Raw genomic sequence first — 20,695 nt, 5'->3', positions numbered from 1 at the left:
TGATATGCGTGTGCTCCTTTATATATGTTGTTTCCATTGTTGGTGGCGGGGTCCGCCACACAACATCAACAACCCACATTCTCGCGGATGGCCACTTTAACTACTCTTGCGTCCAAACGGCGGTGGGGCCCTCACATTCGTTCTCCAGGCTACGTTTGCGCTCCACCTCGAGCTCCACCCTCCGCAGGCTCTCGGTGCTCTGGTGCTGCAGCAGTGCTCTCTCCCTCTCTAGCTGCCGCAGGGATGACTCCACACCCTGCCTGCTGCTCATCTGCAGGAGACAAGCAGTCAGGGTTCACAAAAAAAAATTAAATAAAAAATAACGTTTCTTAAAAATGGCCTGTTTTATTGACGGGCTGGATATCATTTAAAAAAATAAAAATAAATATATATATATATATATATATATATATATATATATATATATATTTTATATATGTGTCTAATATCACAGGAGACTAGGCAACAGCATAATTTTTTTAGACCAGCGCTTCACTCCCCCTCTCCCCGCCCCATGGACTTTTCCCTCTGTTGGCTGAGAGGGGCCAGAGCTCCATCCCCAGACTCAATAACCCTAAACCCAATGAAAATGATCAGTGTGATCATTTTCAACCTGCCCTTCTCGCTCTGCCTCTGTAGAAAGAGCGTTCTGCACCCGTTCTACCGCTCCCCGTCCGCGTGTAAGTGAAGCGCTTGTGCTGGATGTTCCTGCACCACACCCCTATCTGTAAAAGACACGGCTAGGGTCTGAGTGGTATTTTTAAGAAGAAAAATAATGTGATTTTAGAATATAAATACCTGTCTCCATAGAGACTCGATGTGTTTCAGTTCTCTTGTCTTTGCAGCTGAGCACCACGGTTCGGACTCGCCATTTTTCGGAGTGTTTTTTTTGTCCCCGAAAACAAATCATTCTTTAAATATTTGTATGATATAAATATTTGTAACAACCCATTATTTGTGCTTTTTTTTAAGATTTTGCTCCGCCACTACTTTAGGGACATGTTACTGCTCCCATTCCCACATACTTCCATTCACAGCACTTCCGGCAATTTGCCGGAAATGATGATACTTATGAGTGGGAAAATTGACCAAACTACTTTTACGGAACATCAACACCGGCTCCCATTCCCACATGACACCAATACGAAATGTTGCTGGTAGATTTATGGCTTTAAATGCAAGTGGAAAAGGGGCTTAAGTAACCTGTATGCTTACTAACAAACACCTGAACCTGGGGAATCGCTCCAAAATTATACTTCTTGAGGTACTCATGTTGATATTTGACACCAGAAACACTGAGTTTATAGGACATACAGTATACTGCTTTAAGAATAGAAACTTAAAATCAAAACTAAAACTAGACCCCAACAAACCTTTGGCTCCAAATATACTGTATATATTATAAAATAAATGAAAATACAAATGGAAAATTATTAATAAATACTCCAAAACACTATATATATATATATATATATATATATATATATATATATATATATATATATATATATATATATATATATATATATATATATTCCCCCCCCCCATCCAAACACGTCTACAACACTTCTACCTACACATCACATCGTTTTTATCATCTAAACAAATTAAAATGGATGGATCAGTTTGCATTTGTATTTTACCATTTAAATGCATGTTTAGGGGATTGAAAGTTGTGACAAAACAAGTGTAAATATATTTTATCACATATACTTTAGATGATGATGATGCATGTATTTAATTTAATTTAATACAGATTTGTGGATTGTAGGATTTGGTCTTCTTTTCTTTTACTTCATTTGGGAATTGTGAGATAGAATTCCTTCCATACATGACAAAAAGGAACTACTGAGGTGTCATTTGTTATGGAATAACACAGACTGTGTCCATACTATTTAAATAATTCCGTCAGTACGGTAAAAGTACGGAATTTAGATATCCTGCTCTCTTAATACAACAACATCAACCCTTTAACCCCTTCATCCAATTCCTTACCTCCTCATCCAACTCTTTGACCAACTTATCTAGGCGGTAGGTGGCATTTCTGGAGAGGAAGAGCAGTTGATAAGAAACTTGCAAAAACATCCATGAAACATGAAAAAGTGGAAGTTAATGGACAGTCAATTTAAGAACTTGGGAGACCAGTGAAATCAATAGTCTTGTGTCTTCTAAATTGGGTTTGCTGAATAAAAAGACAGTAAGGGATTGATCCTCCACCTTTGGCAGGCTCAAGTCTCACTTGAGAATTCAAAGTCAATAACTCATTTAAACGAGAATGCAGTTGAGACTTTTTAATCTGCCGAGAGAGCAGAATTCATATGACAATAACAAGCCTGATAGAATAAATATTTTCATCTCTCAATCTCAGAAAGAAAATTAACCGGCACGCGCACACATGCATACCTGCACACACGCACACACGCGTACCTGCGCACACGCACAGTTGTACAGAGTAGTTATCTGATTTACCGTACCCTTTCTGTCAGCTCGAACTAGTCTGGCCATTCTCTGTTGACCCATCAGCCAGAACATTAAAACCAATGTCAGGTGAAGTGACTAACATCTCATTCCAATGGCACTTGTCAAGGGGTGGGATATATTAGGCAGCAAATGAACATTCAGATCTTGAAGTGAATGTGTTGGAAGCAGGAAAAATGAGCAAGCGTAAGGATCTGAGCGACTTTGACAAGGACCATATTGTGATGGATAGACAACTGGGTCAGAGCAACTCCAAAATGGCAGGTCTTGTGGGGTGTTCCATCTGGTCCAATCCCACAGAAGAGCTACTATCGCACACATTGTTGAAAAAGTTCATGCTGCTGTGATAGAAAGGTGTCAGAACACACAATGCATCGCAGCTTGCTGCGTATGGGGCTGCGTAGCCACGGACCGGTCAGAGTGCCCATGCTGACCCCTGTCCACCGCCAAAAACGCCTAAAACAGGCCGGGGTTAGGGTCCAATGCCTGATCCATGGAGGCCCCACCTCACAACATCCAGGACTTAAAGGATCTGCTGCTAACGTCCTGGTGCCAGATACCACAGGACACCTTCAGAGGTCTTGTGGAGTCCATGCCTCCACGGGTCAGAGTATGTTGTAGTATTTCTAGCTCATCAGCTCATACACGTCCCCTAAAATGTCTGAAAATTGACGCAGGTCGCAATCAGACAGCATTGATGCATTACTGTCTGATTCTTAAAAAACGTAATTTCATTCATACATTTACAGGTCGAGAATACATAATATGTGTGGTTATATTTGGTATCATCAGAAAACTCATACTGTACATACAAACGTCTGCACGCTTAGACCTAATAATGTCATTAATTCGGCATATCTGAAAACATGATAAAATGTTATATCTGTCCTGGTTAATGGATAAGGCATTTTCAGATCAGAAACTGCTCTGTTTTTGCTGGCCGAGGTCTTAGTATTAGTAATTGCAAGTACTACCAGTAATAGAACCATGTAGATTCACAACTTAATTTTCCATTATCAAAAAATAAAATACATTTAATTTACTCTTTAAAGCACTGTTCTAAAGGTGGTATTAATAGGTGGTATCAGCATTGATGAAAGTGTGACCTTACTTGCACTTCTGCTCCAGTTCGTCTTTGGCCTGCATCTCATGGTCGAGCTGCTCCTCCAGCTGATGCAGCTTGCTGTTCAGCTTGACCGGACAGAGGAACATCACTAATTGACCCTTTGATTCTCCAGAAACCACCCATTGCCAATCGAATCTTTCCTACAGAAAAGCCTACCTCTCCCTTAGAGTCCGAGCAATCCTCCTTCTCTGCAGAGCTTTCCAGGCGGTCTTCAGAATCCTCCACAGAGCTGCCTTTCTTCCCACTCAGCAGCCTGGAAGCGAAGAGCATGGAGGGTGAGTACCTTGTTGTGTTGTTTACCTGCGGCTTCTTTTCCAGCTGTGGCAGCATCTTGTCTACAGACTTCCCTCCCGTACATCCATAGAAGCGACGAGTTTCTTGAGTCGGGCGGCCAAGAAAAGAATATCCCACAAGGCAGCGTAATGAATGGCTGCTCCCTTAAGCGTTTTGAAGAGCAGCGTTTTCTGACCTCAAGCGGCCTTTGTAAAGCATAAAAACGCCATAAAAAGAAGTATTTACATGCACATGGGCTACACAAGTTGTTGCACACCAGAATGGAGACTCCAAACTATTCCGCTCGATGCGGAGCGTGCCTACTTCTGCTTATTTGAGCCAGGGACGAGTAGCTCCATCGGGAGAAGAAGAAAAGGTGGCTAAGTTGGGAGAGGTATGCGAACAAGGCAGTAGTGTTGAGCTGAAACAGGCACACAGTGTCCGGCTGGTTTAAAAAGGGGCTTTAAATTTGGGTGTGAAACTTTGGGCTTTTCTACCCAACCTCTCCAGGACTGCGCTGACCTTAAAAACCTGCTTCCTGAGAGAAACACAGGGCCTTAGAGAGGCCGAAAACAAGCCATGTTTAAAAAAATATAGCCCAAAGCACAGAGCAAAACATTTGGGGTTTGGTAAACAATTGTCCCCAAAAAACATCGGCTAAGAAGGTTAATGCGAGCAAACTGGAAAAAATGGAAGGCAGCCCTTACTGGTTCTCCTTGAAGTAAGTGAAGCCGACGAAGGGGAGCTGGTTGCCCACGAAGGCTCTGGGCTGGGGGAAGGTCTCGCCGTCGCCTTTGTCATCCTCAATGTCATCAAAGTTGCTGGTGTCGACGTCGCTGCTCAGCTCCGGCACGACGGGAGCCACCGCTGGGAGTGAGAGAGAGGGAGAGAGAGAGGGAGGGAGAAAGAGTGGAAGAAGTGGAAACAGCGGAGGGGGGGGGGGGTGTGAAAGGGGAAGATACTTTGGTGAACTGGCCGTCGGATGGATCCTAGACGATCTATGGAACATAACCATGGACAAAAAGATGAACCATGGACCTGGAGATCTCTCAACTAGCACAAGTAGGTGTCGATAATCCGTGAGTTTTCGGAGATTGAGTTTTGAGCGTGCGCCGTGCCAGTGGCCGGTCGTACAAGCAATCGTGCTTGTGGCGAGCTGGCGTGAGACGAACACCACTCCTTTCCTTCCCTACAGTACCCGCTTTGTACCTCACACACTTGATGTCTTTCACACACCTAGTCTTAACACACACACACACACACACACACACACACACACACACACACACACACACACACACACACACACACACACACACACACACACACACACACACACACACACACACACACACACACACACACTTTTTAAAGAGTCCATGCGTCCAAGCCAAACAATGGTCAAAAGGGTCAAACTGCTCTGCTTCATTAACCTACAACTTTATGCTTATTATGTTGTCTGGAATCCACTTCTTCCAAGACAGATTAACTCAAGCTCGCGGCAAGGAAGTCATTACAACTGAATGCCGTTACAAATATAGCTCAGAGGATGGTGGATACAAGGAAGGAGGGAAGGGTGGCAATAAATCAAGAGGAATGAAACAAATAAAGGAAACTAAAAAGGCAAGGATGGAAAAAAACAGCCAAACTGCGGCGAGGCGCACGAGAGAGAGAGAGAGAGAGAGAGAGAGAGAGACGCTCCGTGCAGGGGCCTTGTGGCGCGACTTCCCAGAATGCTCTCTGATAGCGGGGAGGCCTTAATGACAGACGGCCGTGGCCACAGTGGGAGCGAGAGAGAGGGAGCAGCCCTGCATCTCGGGGCGCCTCTCCCTCTCATTAGGGCCGACCCACACCGGCCGCACACCCTGCCCTGCCTGACCCTGGGGGGAGGCTGTGTTTCTACCCCTGCATCAATCCATCCATCCATGGAAGGATCACTCATTCTATCACAGAACAGGGTCCCTTGCCAACACACACATCCTCGGGGCTTTATTTCGGGAAGAGTGCCCACTTTGATGTTGGAGGGGAGCATCTCGGCTAGGTAGCGAAAGTGTGGAGCCCGACCACAGAAGGCGACACACACACACACACACACACACACACACACACACACACACACACACACACACACACACACACACACACACACACACACACACACACACACACACACACACACACACACACACACACACACACACACACACACACACACAAGTGGTTTGGCGTAAGACCGCCAGGCTCTGATCAGAAGTTATGTGTGTTCTCTTAATGAGAGCCAGGTGAAGAGAGAGAGAGCGAGGGAGAGAGAGCGAGAAGGGAAAATGAGCCTGCATGTAATTATAAACAGAGACAGAGGTCCTGTTGAAATTCTTCATGTGTCCCCTTTCCTTTTTCCCCCTCTCCTCCCCTTTGCTCACTTCCTCTCTCGTTTCCCCAACGATGGATCAGAGAACACTGAATTTAGTGGTTTGGGGTTTCACGTGATACAACAGGTCACTGTGGAACATTTGCATAATAATATGCACACAACACAGCACAAACCATTTGGTGGGTACAGATACGTGATCGGCCACCTGTAGGTTGTTTTTAGTACTGGCAGCATCATTAATGGTGTTAGTGTCACGTTTTACCTACTAAGGAGCACAGGACCAAGACATCTGCCCATATGGGGCCAGTATGATTCCTAGAGATGCTCTCCAGGGGTTGTTATTTCGTGGTGTTATTGCATCATGTGTCAAATAATCTTGTTCAACACATTATATGGGTTCAGCAGTGTACAGGCTCTTTGCAAGGGGTGGTGTCCTACAGAGTTAAATGAAGAGTTATCCATAACCAAGTGGCCTGAAAAGAGATGACATCCCAACTAGCAGCACTACTACCCATTCAATAAGTAAGGGATAATGTGCAGCAAGCCGCACATATCACAAAATAACCCCCGATTTGGCAATCAGGGTCTTGGATGACTCTGAAGGGCGTTCTTTTGCAATAACGACCAGCTGAATGTGCATTAATGCACTTATTACTGTACACATTTATTACACACAACTGTTTTTAAGCATTTAACTGATTGTGATTGTGCTAAAAGGGAAAAACAGATTTTTCTTCAGGTAGCACATCAAATCCCTTAAATACCCTGCCCGCAAAACAAAAACTTACTGTCTCGGATGGTGTCAAAGGTCCACTGGTCGTTCTTGAAGAAGGGGTGGCATTGGATCTCATCAACGCTGCTGCGCCCCAGACGCACCTCCCTGCGAACAGCAATGACACCCGGTGGTCAAGTGGGTTTCAGGGCATCACACCCCAACCAACCAGACATTCCCAAAATTGGTGACCACAGCTCCTCAACTGACCAGGGCAGGCGGCTGCATGACCTGGGTTAACTAGCAAAGTACCCCCCCCCTCCCAAAAAAAACAACAAAAAAAAAAAAAAACTGTGAGAGGGTGCGACTCAGGGGACGCCTGCTACATACAACACTGCGCTTTCTACCTCCCTGCCTTCTCTCTATCTTGTTACTGCTCTCTCCTCCTTCTGCTGTGACTGTGACAAGGCTGGAAGGGAGGTGTGGCAGTTTGGGGGCCTGCCACGTGTGGGACCTTCTGGAACTGGTCGAGGGGCAACAGGAGAACGAGGCGGGGAGAGAGAGAGAGAGAGAGAGAGAGAGAGAGAGAGAGAGAGAGAGAGAGAGAGAGAGAAAATGGGGATATGGAAAATGGCCCCGTGAATAAGAGGAGGAGGAAGAACTACAAATGGAAAGCTAAATGAAAAGCAGGTGGACGAGCAGGACGGAGAGAGAGAGTGAGGACATGGTGGTTGCAGGGTTGAGTAGTCAAGTCAATGAGTGAATCTGTGGGTTGAGCAGTGTACAGGCTCATTGCAAGGTGTGTGTGTGTGTGTGTGTGTGTGTGTGTGTGTGTGTGTGTGTGTGTGTGTGTGTGTGTTCGTTCCGCGGACTCATACGAGAGAGCGAGTGAGAAAGTAAATAAACGTGAGAGATGGTGAATGAAAGACTGCTCTGTGCTCAGCCCCCACAGAAAAAGAGCGTTCTGTGCTTGGGCTTGGAGCGCTGGGGTTTGGGGGCGGGGCTTTCATATGTAAACAGGAAGTGGTCTCCACGCTCATACCCGCATACACACACATTCCCTTACAAAGCTCAGGCTACTACCAGCGTTATAATAATATGACAAACAGGAAACTAAAGGTTGCTGAAATTCCCTTTTTTTTAAACCATGAAAGTAAAGCTATATAGTACATAAAAAATAAAAGCTGTGAAAAGTCGAAAAAGAGGCTTATAGTTAACGCAGAGAGAATTAATAACTTTTAATTGGTAATGATTATAGTGTATTTTCAGTGGGGTTTAAAGAGCTATAAAGAGCTGTAGCTATCACATCACAACCAAAATGTGTGTCAAAGCTTATATATAAAAATAAAAAATTTATACACACACACACACACACACACACACACACACACACACACACACACACACACACACACACACACACACACACACACACACACACACACACACACACACACACACACACACACACACACACACACACACACATACATACATACATACATACTCCTGTGACAGAAACAATGGAATTTCCCAGGTGTACTTCCTCTGAAAATATTTTGACATGATTCAAGTGTTAGGCATGTCTATGTCGGTGTGTTTTATCAACAATGCAGCACCTGTCGGACAAGAAGGCGCAAATGAGGTCTTTGGCATCCCGGGACATCTGCACGTCCTCTGGGAAGAAGAGGGAGTTCTTGTGGTCCATGATCTTCCCGTACGTTCCCACAAGGGACTCTGCGTAGAATGGGGTCTCACCTACGAGTGAGAATTACTGATCGATTAAAGACGAGAGATGGAAAGACTGCTGGTCCAATGGAAGGATTTTATTTTATTTTATTTTATATATATATTGTTTTAATCAATTTATTTATTTATTTATTTATTAATTAATTGATTAATAAAAAGGAGAAATTTGGGGCGAGCCGGGCTGGCACAAACTTCACTCACCAACCAACATCTCGAAGATGAAGACGCCCACGGACCACCAGTCGCACTCGCGGCCATAGTAACCGTCGCCCCCCTGGGACTTGAGCACCTCGGGGGAGATGTAGTCCGGGGTGCCTACGGCTGTGTCACAGTGCACCATGCCCTTCTGAAGGCGAGAAAGAGAGAGAGAGGAATAAGAGCCTTTGTTTATAACTATAAAAAGACATGGAAAATAGTTTTATACTGTAGACTGTAGATTTTGTAATATATGGATATTATTTTCTTATTTTTTTTCTTAATTGAGTAACAAAACTCCATGCCGTTCTCGGCCTATTGGTGGATTTTTATCCATTATAAAAAAAAAAATTAAAAAAACAATTTACCCATTTTCAAACAAAAAAGTATTATAACTAACATAACATAACTATTATTTATTTTTAGACTATTTTTGCACCAAGTCCACCACTTGCACTATTTTGTGTTGAATAAATCTATTTCATATCTGTTTTACTTTTTTATTTTAACTTTATTTATTTATTTTTTTTAAATCAACTTCCCCAATGCCGTTCTCGGCCTAGATGCTTGTTTCCATCCATTTTGAAATCTCCAGACCACAGAAGGAGTGGGGTGGGTGGTAAACCGCAATTCAGGCGTGGGAGCGGCGGTGTAAATGTGCTGTCTCGCATCATGAGCCCTGCCGCCCCGGGACGCTCCAAAACAACCTGACGCACCGGCGCCGCGGCGAGATGCACGTCACGCTCTGGCCACACGGTGTCGCTTTGGAGCCCAGAGCTGAGGCGGCATGGAGCGCGTAGTTATCGTTTAGAGACTTCAATCACCTGCAGTTACTTCACTCAACCAATCAGAGTCTGCCACATCAGCCTAATTCTAATGTATTGATCATGAATCCTCTCTTAAGAGCCAAATACTGCATTTGAATCAATTTGGAATCCGAACACAACTGCCGTTTTTGTCAGAATGTGAATTGTGGATCTAGATTTTAATTGGTGTTTTTTTTTTTTGTTTTTTTTGGTGTATTGTACACAGGCATTTTTATGTTTACTTTTAAGTTTATTTAATGAGTATATTGTTAATTTTGTTTTTTTTTATTGTTTTTTGCTAATTTTAGGTTTATGCCATTGCCATTGTTTTTCTCTTATTGAAATTTTAGGATACATTTTGTTGTATGTATGTATTTTTAGGTTTATTTTTATCAATACGTTTTTAGATTTTAGTTTTACGTTATCTTTTATAGAACAAAATTTAGCTGTGTTACAATTGCCATTTCTATTTGAATTACTTTATTATTATTGACTATTGTTTTTGATCTAAGCTGCTATAATACTGAAATTTCTCTCCGGGGATGAATAAAGTATATCCATCCATCCATCCATCCATCCATCCATCCATCCATCCATCCATCCATCCATCCAGCTATCTGACTATCTGGCTTAATTTGTGCCACGGAGCTGTGGCTTGAGCTGCAAGCTCTACCTTCACCGTTTTGTTCAAACAAAACAAATAGAAATAGTGTTTTTAGATTGTTATTTTTTAGGTCGGGAGCCGACTCCAAATTTTGTCAGTCGAATCGGATTCGCACCTGTCTCCCTCTCCAACAGTACAGACGATGCGCGCACTAGCGATAGGGTGCCCGCAATCTGTGCCAGAACAGTGTTTTAATTTTATGTCTCCTTACAGAACGAAACATGTGTGTATGTACAGTGTTTCATTTGTAAATCAGGAGGTGTCAAAACACAGAGAGGTTGCAGATCCGGCGGCTTGGGGAGAGAAGAAATGACATGGAACATATGCACTATGCACGGAACGCACGGGGGGCGGGGGGGTTAAGCTGCCATGTGTGTCACGGCACGGGGCGCACAGGGCTTTTTTTGTTTGGTTCAATTAGGAAATAAAAAATACTAGGGCTGCCCCGTAAAACTCAACAAATTGAATCATCAGTTCGGAAACCCGTCAGTCGACTGAGATTGTTCAAGTCGAGCAGTCGTTTTTTTTTCAGTCAGTGTGCATTACAATAACAGCATAAAACAGAAGCTTACAAAATGCAAAGGGATAACATATCAATGAGGAATTATAAATAAGGGCAATCATTAATACATTTTTTTTATGTGTAAATTGTCTAAATGCGAGAGTCAAGGAGAAAGTGTCCCCATTACGAATGGTTCTGTTCCATACCGACATGTTTCGTACCGTAAGGAGACTAAAATAAAAACACTGTTCTGGTGCTGATCGCAGGCACCCCATCACTAGTCATCTGTACCGTCGGAGAGGGAGACCGGTGCAAATCTGATTCGACTGACAAAATTCTGAGTCGGGTACAGACCTAAAAAATAACAATCTAAAAACAGACTATTTCTATTTGTTTTGTTGGGAGAAATGGGGAACGCAAGCTTACAGCTCGTGCCACAGCTCCGCAGCTTGTGCAGAGGTACCGGATCCAATTAAATAGGAGCTAGTCCCAATTTCAGAGGTCCCAGAACATGTTCAGGCAGGATCTGAAACAAATGAAGCCCAGGGTATGGAACGAAACCATGCATAAGGGGGACACTTTCTCCATGACTCTCTCCCCGATCACCCCCTCTCCATGCGTAATGCACAGAAAATAATGTGAATGAGTCTATGAGTCATGCCTCACTTCTCCCTGCCCCATCCCCACACTATTTTTTGTTGTTTTTTTGAAGGAACAGGACATGGCTGTCCGTGTTGCTCTCCACCATCAGGGCGCACCGAGAGTCGTGTTCGGCTCTGTGTCCGGATGCTGACAATTCACACACATGATGAAAATGTTATTCCTGTGCATTTTGTAAGCTTATATCTGTTTTATCCTTTTACTGTAATGGACACTTGACTGACAAGAAAAATAAAAATAAAAACACTGCTCGACTTGAAGAATCTCAGTCGACCGACGGGCTTCAGACTGATGATTCCCAGCCCTAGTATTTTTTATTTACGCTTTCTAATTGAATGAAACAAAAAAAAGGCCCGTACCTCCCCAGCCGCTTCACGGATGGCAGCTTAACCCTCCCCTCATGCTTTCCGTGCACAATTTCCGGGATTTTTTTTTCTCCCCCCGACCTATAGCTATCCATCTATTAAAACAAAAGAAGACATTTTGATGTCTTCTATTGTTGACCAATAAGGTCCATGACCCAAGTACCCACAACTCACCGAATCCATCTTCATGCAGGTGCCAAAGTCAGCCAGCTTGAGGTGTCCATGGCGGTCCAACAGCATGTTGTCAGGCTTGACGTCGCGGTGGATGAAGCCCATGGAGTGGATGGCATCCAGCGCCAGCACCACCTCGGCCGTGTAGAAACGCGCCCACTTCTCAGGCATGTCGTAGTTCATGGTGAGTGTCACTAGGTCGCCGCCCGGCATGAACTCCATCACCATGTAGAGATGGCTGTCGTCCTGGAAGGCGCAGCACAGCTGGGGGAACGTGGAGAGGGTCAGTACCGAGGTGGCCTTAAGAGTTTAAATGGGAAATTTCAATTAAATAAATGGGAACACCTACTTAATGCCACCCATTAAGTAGGTGTTCCTTATCAGATCATACTCATCGCATATTATAACCATGTATTTGAGCAATAAAATGGATCGCTTTGTGGCAGATCAGGCTTTTAGTAAAAGATTCTGTCTTCCTGGCAACCTCTATCTTTAAGTTTCATCTTTTAGTGTGTTTCTGTAAATAAATAAGTTCAGCTCATAAGAATAAATAGAGGATAATGTGCAGCCAGCCGGTCATGTTTGCAAGATAACTCTAACAGGGTTATCAGGTCTGGTATCACTGCGAAGGGACTAGTTTGCAATAATGAGCGGCTGGCTGCACATTGTTCCACTTATTACACGGCATAGATGTATTACACAAGATGTAGCTCCCAGCTAATGGATAATGACACAGAGGGCATTATTCAGAAATAACTGACCAGTGATTGCTGCTATTCACCAATCAGACTTGAGTATTCCATAGAGCTGTGTAATAAAGCGCTTTTTGTGTGTGTTGCTGTGTGCGTCTACTGGCCAAGCTTTGTGCTCCACACACCTGGACCACCCAGGGGCTGTCGGAGAAGGCCATGATGTCTCTCTCCTCCCAGAAGAAGGCTGAGTCGGAGCGCTTGATCATCTCAAACTTGCTGAGCTGCTTCATGGCGTAGACATTCTGTGAGGCTTTGTGGCGGACCTGGGGAGCAAACATGAATAACGGCACAGCAGGGAACATGTCAGGTGACCGAGATAATGTCAGAGAGAGAAGTGCTGCAAGACGCAAGCACTGCATTGCTGCAAGTTGCTATGAACCAATCGCAAACGATTGGTTCATAGCAAACACCTTTGAGGGTGGGGGTCTGGAGTCACTCCAGCACTCCACTCTTCCACTCACTGAAAAAAATACTGTGGTATAAATACAAGAAAAAATGGCCCAGGCATTTGGCATACTTCATATTGTGATTGATTTTAATAAAATTTATTTTTTCATGCACACTTTGCATTTCACCTTCGAATAAGTATTTGAGAGAATTAGGCTAAAACACTTTTTGGGATCCACACTTTGCATTCTTCGGCCTAAATCAATAATTGTGACAGAGTTCAATTATTTTCGTGAGAATCCTATTCACTGGAAATCCTCCCTCACTCACTCACTTAATCCAACCCAATCAATTGAACCAAGAGTTGGAAAAATTAAAACAAAAGGCTGAACTTGTTCTCACTTAATATGACTAGGCACACACCCATTGAAAAGGCATGCTCACACAAGACTGGAGGACAAACCCATCTCCCCCACCCCCAACTCCTATAATCCAACACACCCACAGTGATTCCTGCCTGCAGAGAAGACTTCACGCGGCAGAAATCTCTCCCTCTCCCACACACCAGACCTGCCTCGACTCGTCTCCAAAACACGACACCAGAAAACACTCTACTTACAACACAATAAGAAAGAACCTGGACCTTCATCTTTAAGAATCACTGTTTTGGCTCACAATGTGACCTAAAATTAGCCGAGCTAGATCGACAAACCTTCATTGTATTGTTATTTTTGCAGATTTCTCGGCCGTGGATAACAACGCTTGCAAGTAGTTTGCATGCTTCCAGTGGCATTGCATCAGAATAACTCTACTTTAATTCATGGGTTTACGCATTTCAGCTTGATTTGATGGCTTAACAGCCTATGCTCAATTTCTACCACCAACGAATGCAGACAATACAAACAAGAAAGCGAACGGCCATGGTCATGGTCTCACCAGCTGAACCTCCCCATAGGCCCCTCTCCCGATCAGCCTGACTTTGTCAAAGTCATCCAACTTCACCTGCAGCTCTCGAAGGCGGCCCAGCGTCTTCTCATCTGTACGAAAAACACAAAAGGGTCAAACCTTTGACCAACTGGATCAAAAAGGGGCGGTCATCTAAGGTTGGGGGGGGATTGGGTTGTTACGGCTTCATCTCAGCTGGACAAAGTAGATATACACATAGGTGTGAGACCGACACATTTGGTCTGCCCCAACAAACGTCAGTCAAAACACGCCAATATAACCCAAACAGTCATAGTGGCACATCTAAATCATAAATAGTGCTGTTTAGTTACAATAATATTTTGACCACTTTATCACGACATAACACTCAATGAGTACATTAGTTATCTCATCGACTTCAGGACCAAGAGTGAAGAATTATTGAAGTACTTAGTCTTTTTCAAACTATACAAACATCTAGACGGGGATTTCTCTCATAGACTTCCCAAATAACAGATTTGTGTATTCTTTAACAACAGGTCATAATAGTTACATTTTATTCGTCAACATTTCCGTGACCTATAGCATCGGATGTTTCAGTCCCCTTACATCGGTTGAGGAAGGCGTCTATGTTCTTGTTCTTCCGCAGCGCTGGGTAATCCAGATCTAGGGCCAAGGCATTCATGGAATCCTGAAAGACAGAAAGGGGAGAGGGGGCATTATTTCTTCTAAATTACAAGGTTTGAAAGTTTTTCCCTCTGGGTTCCATCTGAGTTTTTGCATTCCTCATAGTGATTTTACACTTATGTTACCTGTGAGTAAGACAGAGCATGGAAATAATACACCTTTTTTGGCTTCAATTGCACTCAATGTAGTGCCCTGCCCAAGGGGAGTCCTAAATCCTGAATCTGAAAAGGGCAGAATGAATACAACGCAATCATACGTGATATAAAGTCTGAAGAAGTTTAAGGTTGTTCAAAATTTTGATTAAACTATCCACCCTTCAACGGTCAAAGGCCCTAGATACACAGAAGTCAATCCCACTCAAACAGGCGATCCCAGAGAGGGATAGTGGGGAAGGTCAGTCTCTACCGTCACATGGTCCTTCATAGGTCTTCAAAATCCAGGGTGTGGAGTTTCACACAAAACCGACGCACAAGAGTCGACCAAGTCCACAAGTGTGAGCGGGTGGGTGAGCGGGTGGGTGGGTGGGTGGATGGGTGAGTGAGTGTTTTGGGTGTGGTTCAAGGACCTAGCATGTCCCTCTCAAAACATAGGTCAAATAAAGTCAATAGAGAGGGGAAACTCCTGACTATCTGTAGGTCTGCGGTCATACGAGTGGGTGGATGGGTGGCTGGGCCCCAAGGCCTGGTGGAACAATTCTGAGCCTTTAAATAGCGGGAGTAGGGGAGAGATGTCCCCATGTAGATGGAAATAGACCTGAGGCTGGCGGGCTATTGTGGGACAAATAGCTCATCCCACCAGGGCTCAGACGTTAACGGAGAATTCTTGGAGCTCCAGGTTCACTTTACATGCTTTTCTGGTGCGTGACTGTGTATGTGTGTGCATTTGGGTGCAGAGCTTTAACTCAGCGACGATGCTCAACTTACACGACGCTCAAAGAATTTGTTGGTTGCTAACAAATCTTTTAAATGACTTGGGAGGTCTGGAGTCACTCTGCGCAAAACAGTGGATCTTCGAGTCACAAACGGAAAATAATTACTGAGGACTAAATTACCCAAGTCCAAGGCAAGAAAAGGTCTAGGTATTTGGGGGTTATTTATATCAAACTAGTGCATGCCTGTTCAAAATGTAAGACTCTCTAAGATATTTTAATGGCACAATTTTTAAAAATGTCAATGATTCAGTCCTGTGTTCCATAATGGAAGAGAAAACTGTCGGTTAAAACCATACACGGGGGGAAAGACACTCTTTGTGACTCTTTGAGCCCTGAAGCCCCGCACCTGCTGGCCCGCTGTTTATTGAAAGTTTGTAATATTACACGTGCCGCATGTCCAAATTGCACTAAATCTGACACTGCACAACCTTGGGTCCCCAACAATACACCTGCCAAGTGTGAAGTAGATAGGATGAACGGTTCGAGATAATGGAAGTACGACATACATGGATACATAGATACTAGGGATGCAACGGTACATTGGGCTCACTGTTCGGTTGGAAATCAAGGTTTTGGGGTCACGGTAACTGTAAGGTTTCAGTACGGTTATATTTAAGAAAATATTTTCAAAAAATTAAAAAAAGGTAAAAAGGTGTAAATCTTTTTATCGTAGGCCGCCATAAATAACTAGTCTAATGCTCTGTGTGTATGACTGTGTGTGTGTGTGTGGGGGGGGGGGTCAACTTCAAGTGTTTTTTTTGTTTGTTTTTTTTAAATGTTACACAAAAAAACTGAAATATAGTTGGTAATTTTATATGTAGAACAGGTAAATACAGTATTTTTCACACATTATAATAGTAAAATAAGACCTCACAGTCAGACCGGTGCGTGTGTTCCTTCGCTTTGTGAACCTGACGTGACAGTGGGTGCGCTCCCTTTTCAGCCAGGTCGCCGCCCGGCGAGGGAGGGGCATAGGATATATTTTACATGGAGGGGGGAAACTTTTGACGGTGGCAGGAGACTGCGACTTAAACAAACACGACATAAAACTGTAAAACTTCACAACAAATACAAGGGCTCATCACCCTGCGACACTCGGTTCCCTTCGGCCCTGCAAAAGAATCGTTCAAAAGGAGTTCGTAATAAAGAGGGACACGCCCATCCAACGGGGTAATTTCCCCACTGGACATCTGGTTTGATTGCACTGTTTACAAAAACATTCTATGTAGTTTTATCTGGTGTTTCTATCGAAAAGGCTGCGTAGCCGCGCGCAGTTGACAAAAAAAAACAAAAAAAAACAAAAGACCTCTCGAGCAAAATTAGAGAAATACTGCGCGTCTCATGGAGATGCACTCGTGGATTCAATAGGAAGCAGCACCTCCTGCACGCCACGCCGCGCCCGCAAGCTGCGCCAACGCGTCCCGTGGACTTTTACGCCGCTACCGTCATACCGCGGTTCACGTGCGCTTATTGAATCGTAGGGGCGTACCGAACGGTTCGATAACATACCGTGTACCGTTGCATCCCTTATACATACATACATACATACATACATACATATTCCTTCCTTTATGACTGACTTGCATTCCCACATTCACAGATGAACAGAATTAAAATAGCGAATAAGTGAACAGAAAATAGAACGGAAAGTTGACGTATCGGTTCAGAAGACCTGCATAACCTGATTTATCTGTATGTGTTTATGATAATAACATCATGATGCTTTTGTGCCAGAACATGACAACAAATTCTTCACAACAGTGGCGCTCTGTGTGTGAGGTTGAACCATGAATCTTGTGCAAATCCAAATTTCTATTTCATTTGCATATGAAAAGCAACCATTCTTCGTGCACACCCATGGACATGAATGAATACTCTGTTCAGTAATACCTTCAGGACTACAAAACGCAGTACAAATCTAAGTCTCGAAATATCCAAAAGTTGATTCCACATCAGATGAATGATCCATAATGCATTCCATTTTTTGTCAACTCGGCGCAACTAGCCTTTGTCATCCACCCATTAGTATAATCTCACAACAGACTGAGGTTAATGGACATTCATCACTTCTATGTGACTTCTTCATTCAGGCCAAATAAATATGTATGGATAAAGTTTACAGCTATCAATGGCTTTCACTTTTATATACACAGATTTTGCTTTTGGCTAGCGGCTGGGTTAAACCCCCCCCCCCCCCCCAAAAAAACATGTCTCTTCCAGGAACATACATTTTTGGTGGATTTGATATTAATTTAAAATATAATCTCATAAATAATTTCTGGACATCTTAATATGGCATATTCCGACTAAATCCGCCATTGTCCGGAAAAAAACCTCAAAAACTCAAAAACTTCAAAAAAACATCCTCCTTGGTCCACCTACGTGTGGACAAACAGGAAATAGAACCGTGAGGCCTTTCTCCGGCGTCAATTCCTGGATGTGACCTCATCTTCCTGCCGGGGAAGTCTGTCCCCGCATTAGAACGCATGGCAGCCATTGTTAAAAAAAAAAAAAAAAAAAGGGCCCCAATGTTTGGCGGATCTCTTGATTGGGGCCGAAAACAGCCGCCCATCCCACAATCACCAAAAGGTAGTTTCTAAAGTGATAATGGTCTACATGGACTAACAACCATTAATTATATCAATCAGGCCAAATTGGTCAATGGTCCTTGTTTCTAATCCCATTAGAATCTAATCTAATCACACTTTGAATTGATGGTAATTTCTGTAGCGTGTGGATTTCACTAACGGCTGAAAAGAAGTGATGCAAGTTGACTTGAAAAGGAATTTTCCTCCCTCTGCATCCACCCATCCAGCTATCTTAAAAAACGTTTCCTCAAGTTTGCTGACCTGGACCAGGACCATGAGTGCGAACATTTCACATCCTCTGAGAAAATGTGTTTTACCGGCTACACGTTTTGTAGTGTATTGTTACCGTTGCCTTGAAGAAGAAGAAGAAGAAAACCAAAACCGCCACGATTGGCCATAATTGCAGCAGTGGTGAAATGTTTTATATGTTGAAACTATTTTTTGTGGCGGCCTGTTAACTGTAAGGTTTGAGGCCACAAACTGGAAAGCACAGTTTCACAGCCAAGGCAAGTGTCTGCATTTCTATTTATCTCTGCTAGAAATGAAAGAAAATATGTTTTTATGCTCAGGTACCATCTTAAGATACATCATAATTAGGTCACACATGTCAGGGGGGTCAAAGTGGATGGAAAAATATGACGTTCCAATGAATAAATGGTAATGGAGCTCTCATTGACATTAAGACATCCCATGAGGCTCAAAAACCAATGGCCCTAGACAATTGAGAGGGTTATTTTTTGCAGTGGTTCCAAGACTAATAATTCAAGAGACCAATAATTTGAGAGAAATAACGATTGAAAATAATTCGCTGATTTTATTAAGTGCATTTTGGTTGTTTTATTTTCACAAATAAATGTAAAGACCTTTGAGTTGAATGTTCTGATAGTACTATACAACTGAAAGATTATTATTATTGTATTTTTTATTATTATATACAGTATATTGGGGAATCTATTGTCCTTAAAAAGGTAGATAGGCCTCTATCAAAGCTATTCAACTGGCATCCCGGGGGGACCGCATATCGATGTAGGTCATTTGAATCAGCCAAATTGGCAAATTATGAAGAAACAAATATACTCAATATATAAATAAACTACAAAAACACCACAAACTACACAAAATATCCTCCAGTTAAAAGAGGGGGTTTTCCCTTTAGCCCCGCCCACTGCCGTCTCAACCAATCACAATGTGCTCACTCAATTTCAGTCAAACTACTGTATTTTCTTGTTTTAAATAGTCATAATACGTATGTGTTATTTGCCTCGTAAAACACGACCAATTGGGAAAACATAATATTGATCAGTTGGCAAAGTTACAAGAAGTTACAAGTATTCGTGGGAGAAATAAAACAATACGAATACGAGTAATGTCCCCAAAAAATACATAAATAAGTTGGAAGATTCAGACTTTATGGTGTTCATGTATTTTCTTTTTGTGTACTGTATTGACAAATGTACCCACAAACCACAGTGCACGAACAAAGTGTGTCAGTGAATCACAGTGTCCCTTTTTAACACTCACCAGCAGGGTTTCCAGGTTCAGTGCCGACTTCGGGTCCCTCAACGTGGATTCCAGCTTTTTAAGCCGGGTCTCCAGTCTCCTCTCCGCTCCGAGCATTATGATAGTAGTAGTACTGGTAATAGTAATAATAATAATAATAATAATAGTAATAAAAATAAACGAAGTTTAATTTAAACCCACGGAAGGAAAGCCAGGCAAAACACCTGTGTGTGTGTGTGTGTGTGTGTCTCGACCGTCGCTCTCCACCTCGTCCCCCCCGGCTATAATGGACTAAAACGCCATCTCGGTAATTCGTGGGGGAAACCACAGATCTCCTTGAAACTGGGTCGGGGTGGATTATTCAAAACCTCTGCTGGGTTGTCCCAAGCGCGATCACAGACGAGAAGTGTCACAAATAACCCGATCGGAGGAGCGGATCTTCACACGCACGCTTCTGCTGCTTCTCCTTCCAGGTGCGTCTCGCAGAAGCGCATTTCCCCCGATCGCAAGCTTCCCGGGGGTAGCTCTCTCTCTCGAGGGGACAAAAATAACAATTAAAAAAAAGGCTCCTCTCCAGATATTGAGAATCAGTCAGTTTTGTGGTGTACTTCCCTTCAGAAGTATTGTCTGTACTGCCAGTCAGACCCCCCCCTCCCTCTCCCTGTTACCCACAAGCCCTCTCGCTGGAGCAGGAATTCCTCTGCTCTTATCTCACTGATCTGTTTTACCAGCCGCTCCGACCAACTTTCAGTGTGTGTGGAATGCTGATGGGCTGCCTCCTGGTTTACGGCCCAGGGGTTTAAAAATAGACTATTTAGTCGCACGGGGCGACACGGGTTGATCTCCTAATTTAT

The 20,695-nt window shown here is 43.4% G+C and overlaps 1 protein-coding gene across 4 annotated transcripts in view; it reads right to left on the bottom strand.

Annotated features, from left to right (window-relative positions):
• Window positions 1-20,443, bottom strand: part of LOC307248117 (rho-associated protein kinase 2-like) — a 33,928-nt gene extending 13,485 nt beyond the window's left edge. For all 4 annotated transcript variants that reach the window (XM_080024369.1, XM_080024371.1, XM_080024372.1 and 1 more), the window contains exons 1-13: window positions 19,863-20,443; window positions 14,745-14,826; window positions 14,148-14,248; window positions 12,950-13,087; window positions 12,076-12,336; window positions 8,911-9,055; window positions 8,580-8,718; window positions 7,037-7,128; window positions 4,585-4,744; window positions 3,761-3,857; window positions 3,590-3,669; window positions 1,996-2,044; window positions 136-271 (exon numbers count right to left, since the gene is read on the bottom strand). In XM_080024369.1, the coding sequence (XP_079880495.1) occupies window positions 136-271; window positions 1,996-2,044; window positions 3,590-3,669; window positions 3,761-3,857; window positions 4,585-4,744; window positions 7,037-7,128; window positions 8,580-8,718; window positions 8,911-9,055; window positions 12,076-12,336; window positions 12,950-13,087; window positions 14,148-14,248; window positions 14,745-14,826; window positions 19,863-19,958 (1,576 nt within the window). In that variant the 5' untranslated portion in view covers window positions 19,959-20,443. The remainder of the gene's footprint in view (window positions 1-135; window positions 272-1,995; window positions 2,045-3,589; window positions 3,670-3,760; window positions 3,858-4,584; window positions 4,745-7,036; window positions 7,129-8,579; window positions 8,719-8,910; window positions 9,056-12,075; window positions 12,337-12,949; window positions 13,088-14,147; window positions 14,249-14,744; window positions 14,827-19,862) is intronic.
• Window positions 20,444-20,695: the final 252 nt, after the last annotated feature.

This window comes from Zeus faber (genome assembly GCF_960531495.2).
Source record: "Zeus faber genome assembly, chromosome: 2".
NCBI lineage: Eukaryota > Metazoa > Chordata > Actinopteri > Zeiformes > Zeidae > Zeus > Zeus faber.
This window is presented reverse-complemented; position numbering and strand designations above follow the sequence as displayed.